This window comes from Enoplosus armatus, chromosome 9 (assembly GCF_043641665.1).
Source record: "Enoplosus armatus isolate fEnoArm2 chromosome 9, fEnoArm2.hap1, whole genome shotgun sequence".
Classification (NCBI taxonomy): Eukaryota; Metazoa; Chordata; class Actinopteri; order Centrarchiformes; family Enoplosidae; genus Enoplosus; species Enoplosus armatus.
The window spans coordinates 452,223-463,670 of NC_092188.1; the positions used below are offsets into that span (position 1 = coordinate 452,223).

Consider the following 11,448-nt stretch of genomic DNA (forward strand, 5'->3'; position numbering starts at 1 on the left):
GTATGTACAAATTGTGCAGATTTATGTGCAGTTAAACAGTCTTATAGCCGTAGGCATGAACGACCTGCGGTAGCACTCCTTCTTACACCGTGGGTGTAGCAGTCTGCTGCTGAAGGAGCTGCTCAGGGCCCCCACAGTCTCGTGCAGGGGGTGAGAGGTGTTGTCCATGATGGATGTCAGCTTGGCTAACATCCTCCTCTCCCCCACCTCCTCAATGGAGTCCAGCGGGCAGTCCAGAACAGAGCCGGCTCGCCTAATCAGTCTATTGAGCCTCCTCCTGTCCCTGTCCGTGCTGCAGCTGACAGTGTTGTGTCTGAAGTCCGAGGTGTAGAGGGTGAAGACGAATGGAGAGAGAACCGTACCCTGGGTGCCCCCGTGCTGCAGACCACCACATCAGACACACTGTCCCGGAGCCTCACATACTGTGGTCTGTTGGTGAGGTAGTCGATTGTCCATGAAGCCAGGTGACGGTCCACTCCCGCTGCCTCCAACTTCACCCTCAGCAGTGCTAGCTGGATGGTGTTGAAGGCACTGGAGAAGTCAAAGAAAATGATCCTCACAGTGCTTCCAGTGTTTTCCAGGTGGGAAAACATGCCATGATGCCATGTTTCCAACTATCACAATGCTGCTTAGTGAGCAATGACCTGCTGGAAACTTGAGGCGCAGCCATATTTAGAACAGGTGAACACCGGCTGCAAGCTGAGTTCATTGAACGAGCCTCCGATGAGGAGATCAGATCATCTGAACGCATGCTTCGATGAAAGGACACAACTCAAAGACATCTGACCTTTTGGAAGGAGTTCAGTTGGTCAATGCCACAGATGTACTTAAATTTGATTGCCGACCTAAAAATTGTGGAGAATCAAAATATTTCGTCCATACACACACTGTATACAATGTACAGTATGAGCGTTGTGTAGAGTTGTGCAAACACTAGTATGTGTATTACAGAGTATAAATATAACAGCATTAATAATGTGATGTGTTCATCAGGTCTCTGTGAGGCTTCTCATGCAAACATGATGCAAACTGAACTCTACTTTACATTTAACATGTTTCCATGGCGACACAGCAGCCAGACAATGCCGAGTGTCCAACACCTGAATGACTCAGCAGCAGTGAATCAGCTCATTTGTTTGTCAGGTGGAGTCTCGTCAAACAAATCCAAGCAAAACTATTTAAATACTCACACTGACCTGCGTCCAAACTAGGAGGAGATATCCTGACTTAGTCCACAAACTGTGGATCCTACATTTCCCATGATGCCCCTGGACAGCGTCTTTCATTCGAGCTTCCCTGCCTGTTAAACCGTCACGTCTTTTAAACCACACCTCTGCCCCTGATGATGTGATCAGGGTCATCTCAACCAAGGCAAGACACTGACGACAGGAAGTGAAGCAGTTTATGAAACAAAACAGAAATTACAAGTAAACTGTTTGAAATCTTTACATGTGGAAACTAAAAACTAAGTTTACTGAAAAAGAAAAGCTAAAAGTTAAGATACAATATAATCAAATAAAAATTCAATTACATTTTTCAATTCAATTTTATTTATATAGCGCCAAATCACAACAGTCATCTCATGACACTTTACAAATAGAGCAGGTCTAGACCGACTCTTTATAATGTTATTACAGAGACCCAACAGTTCCCACCATGAGCAAGCACTTTGGGGACAGTGGCAAGGAAAAACTCCCTTTTAAGAGGCAGAAACCTCGAGCAGAACCAGACTCTAGGTGGGGGGGGGGGGGGGGGGGGGGGGTCATCTACTTTGACCAGTTGGGTGGGTGGGTGGGAGAGTGAGAGTGAGAGTGAGAGTGAGAGTGAGAGTGAGAGAGAGAGAGAGAGAGAGAGAGAGAGAGAGAGAGAGAGAGAGAGAGAGAGAGAGAGAGAGAGAGAGAGATGTATGGCAGCACTAGCAGTACAAATAGCAGCTATAGTTATAATAATACTGGAAATATGACTGATAATAGTAGTTACAGCTGTAATACTAGCTGAGATTAATAATAGCAGCTTTAATAGTAACAGAACTACAACTAAACATAATAACTGTAGTGATGAGAGTCAGGCAGGCCCAAAAGTAATCTGATTTAAAAATTTTAATATCAAGTCATCAAAACAGAAAAGTGAACACTTAACTAAAACCTGCAACATGTTAAAGACAAAAAGCAAATTAAACTCAGTTTGAGTTCATGAGTTGATCTGCAGCGCCACCATGTGGTATATTGAAGACAGACAAACTTCATCTCCGTGTTTGAAAACTTGGTCTATATTCTTCTGCCACAACTTTGTTTCTTTAATTACAAACAGATAAAATCAGTTCTTCGACTAATATTCATATTTTTACAAGTGTCGAGTGAAAAACTCCAACTCATCGGGATGAAAGACGATCATGATCCGTTTTAAATCTTGATGTTGTAAAACAACAGCTGTTGTAAAGTCATTTTACATTTATTTCTGATCTTTAGAAAAAAATATTTGATTAATGGATTATTTAAATGAATAATGAATATTAAAACTGTTTACATTAATAGAAACAGACAGATCTCTATTGAACGCAAACCAACAGCTGCAGCCTGGCTGCCGTTTACAGCACAGTGTTCTTGAACGTACCCATCAGGTGGCGATTGAAAGAGGAAACGTTGAGAATTCTGTAGTTTTTATTGAAAAACACTCAGCGGTTACAGCGACACGATCAGAAGACGGGAATAAAAAAATAAAATGAACTCAGGAGTCGCTTCACGTGGAAAACACAGTTCAGGTTCAAAAAGGACGACACGAAAAACAACTACAGAGACCAGTTCACTGCTATTTACACAGACCAGAGTCAGGATCCAGAGTCTGGATCCACAGAGACCAGGCAGAGCCGGACAGACACCGCGAGCGGAGAGCCACAGACTGACAGGTGAGGGGGGGCGGGGTTACACCTGATTAAGCCTTACTAGTAACGTACTAACAGTCGATATTTTAAATAAAGACAAAAATCTTCCCAGAGTGCACTGCAGTCACAATCATCCAATCAGAGAGCTTCAGACCCTGTTGCCGGGCAGAAATTTTAATCAACTCTTCTGGATTTTGGATCACTTTTTGGATCCAATCAGAAAAAACTCTGATGTCACAGTGCTGGATGGAAGTGTCTCCATAGCAACAGCTGCTGAGGCTCATGGGTACTGTAGTCTTTAGAAAAAAGGTGAAAGTTTTCCACAAGCTGGCCAGAAGCAAACCTACAATCAGAGTTTAAAATCAGATCAATAATCAATAAAACTAAAAGATCAAAACACACCTAAAACATCCAGAGGTGGAAGAAGTACTCTGATCATTTACCGAAGTACAAGTAGAAACACCAGTGTAAAAGTACTCATTATGCTTTTGTTTCTAATGTATTAGAGTATTTGAATGTTTTAACTACTTCTATAACTAATATACTGCTGTGTACTTTCATCAGTATTAGAATATATTATTGGGTCATGAGCTGCAGCCGTCTGATTTCATTTTGATTTAATGTTCACATTGTGTTGGATGAAAGACTAATGTTTCTGAACTGTAGATGACAAACTGACCTCAGGTCAGATCAGACCGATATTCACTTGGTGAAATGTCAGCATGCAGACGCAGCTTCCAGGTTTGATACAGAAACTGTTTGAGTCTCGGACGCGCCTCGATGACTCGTGCTACACGCATGTAATCACAATCCCAAGCGCATTTCTACAAACTCTTCTTTTTTGCACACAAAGCACACTCCTACACTCCATACTGTACCTGAACGCATCCTGTGTGACAGACTGAGCACTGAAGCTGTCGCTCTGCTAACGTGCTGCTAACATACTGTGCAACCTGTGTAGACTCTGTGTTAGTCGCTATGGTAATGGCCTTTGAGAGGACCAGACACTGGTCTGAGGTCTGTGTTTGTTGACGAGGTGAAGTCATGATTCCAGACTACGTGTTCAGTCTAAACAGGAAGCTGAAACTAATGGCTTACTTTTAATACATTTAACGATCTGGATCTTTCTGGCATGTTTTAGATGTGAAATACTACTACAGTAAATGTACTGCACTCTGTACTGCAGTAAATGTACTCTCACCATGAACATCTGTTAAGCAGCTGTGGTTGTAAATAAAGTCTGTCGCCCCCCGTGTGGTCGAATCACAACACTGCCACAGCAGAGTTCAGTCTGAACACTTCCTGTTAGTCAGCTGATTATTGATCTGTCATCAGTTACCAGGTTAATGATGACATCATCAGTCACATGACTGTGATGAAAGTGTACCTATTTTTTTGCTGAGTGTTTGAGAACTGATCCTGAACCTGTCTGTCTGTGGCTCTGAGGAGGCGTCTGGCCGATGGGGTCAGAGGTCACTGGAGGGGGGTGGGGGTGGTGGTGTGAGAAGGTGATTATTCGTCATCATCATCGTCACCTTCATCCTCTGCATCTCTCTTCCTCTTCTCCCCCTGAACACCGTCGACATCTGAGACACAAAATGTTTTTTCAAATTAAGAGACTCTTCCTCTTTAATATCAGCAAATTAATAAAAATCAGACAGTTTCAGAATAAAGTAGTTGTAAATGTAGAAAGAGTGCAGTACAAACACTTTAATGACTTTATTCTTATCATAACTTCTTTCTTGAAATATAACTCCAAAATAACGTGAGTCAAACTTTTCAAAATAAAAAGGACTCTTATCAGTCTAATGAATCAGAGTTATATCTTCAACGTTTCATCCTGCAGCAGAGAGGTTAAAACTAACTAAACACAAACCTCCATCTTCCTCTTCCTCCTCCTCGTCCTCCTCTTCTTCAACATAGTCTCCATCATCTTCTTCATCCTGAGACGAAGAACAAACAAGTCAGTGAAACAAACTGGACAGCTGCTCTGTGTCAAACATCGTCTGCTGCAGACTCACCTGGATTCCCTCCTTCATCAGGTAAGACAGGTCGACCTTGTCCTTGTCTCCCTCAGAGCCTTCCTCATCCTCCTCATCCTCATCGTCGTCGTCATCATCGTCGTCGTCTCCAGGTGGACCGGCTTCATCGTCATCATCTGGATCAAAATGTCGGCTAAACTTTAGAGTTTTGTTTCACACATTTTATGAGATGTTTAATGCGAGTTCAGCTGCTGACCCTTTGACCGAGTCGGATCATTATGAACCTCTTCAGTCATGAGATGCTCTTAAAAAGCTGTTGTCGAAACAAAACAATCACACTTTCAGAACAACTTCCTGTTCAGTTCTTCTCAGACCTGCTGAAGGATCCTCTGTCAGCGACTTTTTGGACTATATAGTAGCAGCTTGTCCTACCTTACGCCGATAAGAGTCGCAGTAGGCGCCGGTGTGTGAAAATCAGTATAGATGTGAGTTCTAAGCATCCTACAAAATAAACCTTCTCCCTCTTAATCTCTCTCTTTATTCCTATGTGTCCAACCTGTTCTAAACTTTACGTGGCTCATAAATCAAAACGTGGTCAAACTGTTTGCTGCCGTCCTCGCTCGCGCTTCCAGTACAGTACTCCATGGCTGTAGGCCTCGTTTCTTTTAAATCGGGGTTCTGTATCCTGTGGGCGTCCAGCAGACGTGCCAATACAGATCAAAGTGGCTCCAACACTCCTGCTGACCCACAATCCTCCTTATCATGATATACTTATGTTACACATATACGCACATTTATACCATTAATATATTTGTGATGGTATAGTGACCTCATTCATGCTCTTCTTGAAAAGGCTCAAATTACAAGTGACTTTCCCTTCAGTCCCTTTAACCCTAACCGGTGGATTGTCTCTTACCTTCATTACCTGCAGAGAAAGAAGCCAAGCAGCACTGCTCCCAGTAGACCCGCACGCCCGAATGGACTCGCATGCAATATTTCTGAATGTATAACAAATAGTGCAAAATCTACATCTCTCTATGTACAGTACAGTATAATTCCTTTAACTTTCTATCTTTCGTTCTATAAATTTGTAAATTATAGTTGTTCTTTTTAGTTTTAGTAGCTTTTTTATAAAGGCCTTTATTGTTTATATTATATCTTGATTTTTCTGACTTATGTCTCTATTGCACAATTCTGCCTGCTGCTGGAACAATGCAAATTTCTCCGCTGAGGAATTAATAAAAGGATTATGTTATCGATTTAACAACTACCACGTGATCACATCACCACGAAGCCTCTCACAATAACATCGTCGTTTAAAGTCTCTAGTTAAATGTCGTGTCGGCTCGAGTCTCACCGTTGTCGCCCTCTGAGTCGGGCACCTCGTTGTCCTCCTGGTCGTATCCGTCCAGATAAGTGAGCTGAGGCAGCAGCTCGAAGACGCCTTCTCTGTAGTCGTCCAGCGTGGAGACTTCACAGCTGTACAGGTCCAGACTCTTCAGGTTCTTCAGGTTTTGCTGCAGACCAGACGAGAGAGTCAGAGAGCTCGACAGCACGTGGTACACTGCAGGTGTCCGCACACCTGTGATGGAGGACTTTTTCTGTCAACCAGCTGTGAGCCAGTTTATCTGAATGAAGACCAGAGCAGTTTAATACAGGTGCTCTTTAAAAAAGCAGCTTATTGTGAAAAGCCAAGTCAAGTCTGGTTTACTTTGTGACTTTAAAACGCAGACCGCCGATCACTTCTGCTTAGAACACGTTCTTATTGTCAGGCTCCTCCAACAACATGAAAATCACGTAAGTAAAAGAATCAAAGACACAAATGAGTGCAGAAGTTAAAACATAAATAAGCTGGATAACGTTTCAGAAACAGTTCGGAGCTTAAAGGAAAAAGCACGACGACATCTTATTTATGATGACCATGACCCTGTATGAAGTAAACAAATACACCAAACAATAGAAATATTCTAACTAAATTCTGCTGGCGCTCTGAAACAGCAGCTGTACAATAGTCCCCACAGTGCCAACAGCAGGACAAGCAGTCTGATGTTTGAGACCTGAAGCAGCTCAGACAGCCAGACTCACCAGAACCTCGATGCTGCTCAGCTCTTTGATCTTGTTGCCGCTCAGGTTCAGGTACGTCAGGTTGGGACATTTCTCCGCCAGTCTGTCCAAACCTCCTGAGATGGTGTTATCACTCACCTCCAACTGCAACACACAGGAACGCACAGCTGTTGGTGCTCAGGTACAAACATCTGCATCAATATGACGAGACACGTAACAAACAGGAGCAAGAAAATAAAGCTGAAGACAAACTGAGACAACGTTGAAGTAAAAAGTCCAGTTTTTGTACAGAACGTTTATTGAACACTGTTGCATTGTGGGAAACAGGAAGTGTGGGACTGACCTTGCGTAGTTTGGGCAGCGAGGGCAGTTTGGAGAGCGAGGTGAGGCCGACATTCACCATACTGAGGATCTCCAGCCCCGTGTACTCGTCCGTCAGACTTTCAACCTCTCCGTCACTGGAGTGACAGTTATCCAGCACCAGCGCCACCACCTGACCACAACAACAAGAGACCATGTGACCATGACCTCATCCAGCCCCAGAAACATGCAGTGTTCATGATGAACCAGGAGGAGCCTGGTGTTGCGTTTACAGACACCAGTTTAACCCATTTCATACAGAGGTGAACACTTGTTAAAACAACATGACTATAACCAGAGCGATAAATCAGCTGACATTAGCTCACTATATTTACACACACGAAACAAATTCAAGTGGACCTTGTGGAAAATGTTTATCCTTGTTATGGGTTGAGTAAAGAAAATTACTATATAATTATCAGATTTTTAAAAACTCAAATATCAATGTTGGTATCAGCCTCAAACAGAGACAACATGAACTGATATGAAGTGAAGCCAGCAGCTGTCCGCAGAGTAAGAAACTTCACTTTAAAAACACAGCTGCAACAGTTAATCAACAGAAAATTATTCAGCAAACAGTTTGATAATTGAATAATTGTGTTGTGAAAATAGAAGACCACACAAGACCAGGTCTAAACCTCCAAAAAACTCAAAGAAGACGACCAGGTCTAGCTCAAAAACAAAAGGAAAAAAAAGACCGCATTCAGACGTGTCAACCCTGGACTACATAGACAAACAGCCGCTAGAAAGGTTTTAAAATACAGGTCATAGTAAAAATGATTTATTTGCCTTTTCTGTTCAGAAGAAAACATATCAGGTTTAAGCTCGCTGTCAGACAACCGGAAGGACGAACCGTTGTCCGTTCTTTACGGAGAGATTCATCTCATCCAACAAACACTCTTTGATGAACTCTCAGTGTGAATGGATGAGTGACAGAAACACACAGACAGCTGCTGCGGATCTGAATTCACCGTCAGAAACATACTCGACGTCTCTCTCTGCCGATCGATGAACACCACAACCTTTCACAGTTAACAACCACCGGCAGCATGAAGTCGCCTTAAATTGGTTGTATTTGAAAAGCTGCTAACAAGTATCGCTTCAAACAACCTGGTGCCGTGAAATCTATATGGATACAACGTTTTGCCAGACTCCCTTCAGAAAAAACATCAGAATTTTCTTAATCTTTGTCGTTGCATGATTTATTTCTAAAGGTAAATCCACCACACCAAACTGCACAGAACGTTATTTTGATTTTAGAACAGTTGCGTACAGTAATGTCACGATCTTTACCGACGTAAATTAAACCAAACACAGTAGAGTGGGCGGGAACAGCAGGGCGAACTTGTCTCAAAAGTTTGGTGTCTTATCTAAATAAAGGACTGTAGTTGGATTAAGTGTGGGCCGAATTGACCAACATCACCTGATAAATTGTAAAAATATTTAAATCATGCTAGGGAATAAAATCAATTTGGCTTACAACCAAGCAAATGTATAACTTGGGGATTTAAGAATGGAGTGTGGCTTGACGCGCCATCAGATTCCAAGGATCGTGGATAACCAACTATTTAACACTGAAGGTTAAAATGGTAGCTGCTCGCCCGGGCGGTGAACCTGGAGGGTTTAAACAAATGTAGCCGAAGTCAAACAAATATGCGTATGTTTATTTACTGTACTAGAGCCGACCCTCAACCAACTAATGCCGACCACCGGTCTATTATGAGGGCTGGGCTCTCGCCAGGTTAGCCTGTTAGCCCGTATGCTAGCTGCAGGAGGCTCGCGCGAAGCTCCGGGGAGTCCCCCACGAGCGGGCGAGAAGTACTCAGGGCGCGAGAGAGAGCCTGCACGCGGCGGGATCCTCCAGGAGCGGCCGGAGGAGTTTCCTCCATGTTGGAGCTGCGGTGAAGTTGTTTTCTGGGTCAAAATGTCGGAAGAGATCATTTTACAGATTCAGCGGAGAAAACTCGACCTCCGCTCAGGCTGATTGTTTTCAGCATCGTCATTTCGCTCGAGTCTACATCCTTCACCAATTTCTTCTGAAAATAAATAAATTAAAGTCCGCGCTGTTGTAGTTACTCACCTCAGCTGGGTTTCTGTTCCTCAGCTCCAAGCTAATCCTCTTCTTCATCTCCATGTTGAAGCCCGAACTGAGGGCAAAAAACTAAGTATAACAAAGGAAAACTGAAAATAAAATACGGTTCACTGACGCGCGCTCTCACAGTGTGCTTCCTTCACCAGCAGATACCAGGCGATAACTAAACCTCCATGTTCGCTCGCGCCCGACCGCCACTGAGACCACGCCCCCTTTGTGATGAATATTCAGATGATTCAGATACCCGTCTCCTATTGGTCCAGTGATGCGCCATTCACCGAGTCCCTCCTCCGGTATCTTATTATGCAAGACTCTTCTCTACGATTGGTTGGAATAGCAAAGACGTTACGTCATTGTAACCAATGAGAGGGAAAAGATGAAACATTTAAACTTCAGACACTCCCACTCTTTGTCCTCATTGGCGCCATATTTCACTGATGCCTGAAGTATTGTTGATAACCTAACATAAATCATCATACACTTGGGATGTTCTTATGTTTTCTATATTGTTTCGGTTTAATACACTTGTCCTTAGAGAAATTACATTTCCTTTCAGCTGCTTTTTTACATTTGAAATGACAAGTAGTAGTAGTAGTAGTAGTAGTAGTAACTTTATTTAAAAACAAAGTTACAAAGTGATTTACAGTAAAACAAGGAATGAAAAATAAAAATAAAATCCAAAGTGTTAAATGTGAATATTTGTTCCTTTTCTTTGTCAAACATGATAAATTGTAAGTAAACTGCAGTGAGTTTTGAACTGTTGGTCGGACAAAACAAGACGAGACACCATCAAACAGTAAAACTATTTAAAAAGAGTTCACATTTATTAAATCTAACAGTGAGTGACTGACTTCTTCAGTCTAAACTAATGATGACATTTATTAGTGAGTTTTGTTTACCTTTAATGATAATGTCGTTAGAGGAAGGTGAGGGTCACACGAAAACAACAAGGTCTCAGATTCATTTCATAATTCTAAGTTAAGGGAAAGTAAAGTTTATAAAGCCAAACTCAAAAAAAAATCTTGAAATCCAGACTAAAGTCAAAATTCAAAGAATAAAAAAAAGAGAGAAGGTCATGAATTTATAGATTCTTTTCATTATTAACTAATAGAATTAAAACAGTCACAGTGCCTTTGAGCAAAGCAATGACTTCAGAAACCAGACGGAAAATAAAGACACAGAAGAAGCTGATTGTTTTTATCAGAAAAGTTAAATTTTTAATAAACAGCAGATGTTACAGCCATAGACCCTTTCAGTATAAAAGCCTTTAAAATATAAAATGTGATTAAAAAAAAAAAAAAAAAAAGATGAGAGAAAAAACCTGAATCCCAAAGCAAACAGGATATGATGTCATCAAGAGCAGGAAATTAATCTTTGGTAGATAATCAATAAAAATAAATAATCAATAGACTTTCAGCGTCATGTTAAAGGAACAGTCCAACACAAAACACTGAACAGGAAGATGACGTCACTCTGGGGGAAAATCAGCAAAGCAACGATAAGAGACAGACTGATGGATCATTGGTCCAACAGGAGAATAAGTGAGCTTGTGCAGATACTGGACTGGACTGAACCAAGATACTGGACTGGAGCAGAGCAGATACTGAACTGGACTGAACCAGTGCAGATACTTGAGCCAACAGTACTTCAGATATTTTCCCACCAAAACACAGTATAAAGAGGACCATGTAAGTTACAAATGTGCACATCTCATCTTCTTTCATTTGATTTTCTCCTTCTCTTCTTTTTTATGTACTTTTTGGGCGTTTTCATGTCTTTATTACACACAGATGGCAGGAAATAATAACCCTTAACCTACGTGTTGCTCCCAGTGAGTCTTAAAATACTAACCTGTGTACAAATACAATCGGTCAAGGCAGATGTCCACCCACCCAGGGTCTGTTCAAGGTTTCTGCCTGTTCCTTGCTCATGGTGGGAACTGTTGGGTCTCTGTCCAGTCTAGACCTGCTCTATATGAAAAATGCCCTGAGATAACTTCTGTTATGATTTGGCGCTATATAAATAAAATTGAATTTAATTAACCAGCCACTCAATCTGTGAGGGAGACA

General features: G+C 41.9%; 1 protein-coding gene across 4 annotated transcripts; it reads right to left on the reverse strand.

Annotated features, from left to right (window-relative positions):
- Positions 1 to 2,646: 2,646 nt before the first annotated feature.
- On the reverse strand, positions 2,647 to 9,477 carry LOC139289973 (acidic leucine-rich nuclear phosphoprotein 32 family member E-like). 4 transcript variants are annotated; one of them, XM_070911650.1, is made up of 8 exons: positions 9,368 to 9,477; positions 7,271 to 7,420; positions 6,949 to 7,071; positions 6,221 to 6,380; positions 4,939 to 5,039; positions 4,883 to 4,897; positions 4,758 to 4,824; positions 2,647 to 4,467 (listed from the first exon to the last, which is right to left on the reverse strand). In XM_070911650.1, exons 1-8 carry the CDS (start codon positions 9,419 to 9,421, stop codon positions 4,394 to 4,396), a joined length of 744 nt encoding a protein of 247 aa, XP_070767751.1. In that variant the 5' UTR covers positions 9,422 to 9,477; the 3' UTR covers positions 2,647 to 4,393. The 4 variants fall into 4 exon arrangements, with proteins under 4 accessions (XP_070767751.1, XP_070767749.1, XP_070767750.1 ...); XM_070911648.1 differs by lacking the exon at positions 4,883 to 4,897 and adding an exon at positions 5,597 to 5,603 and having other exon boundaries at positions 4,903 to 5,039; positions 6,210 to 6,380; XM_070911649.1 differs by lacking the exon at positions 4,883 to 4,897.
- Between the last annotated feature and the right edge of the window lie 1,971 nt (positions 9,478 to 11,448).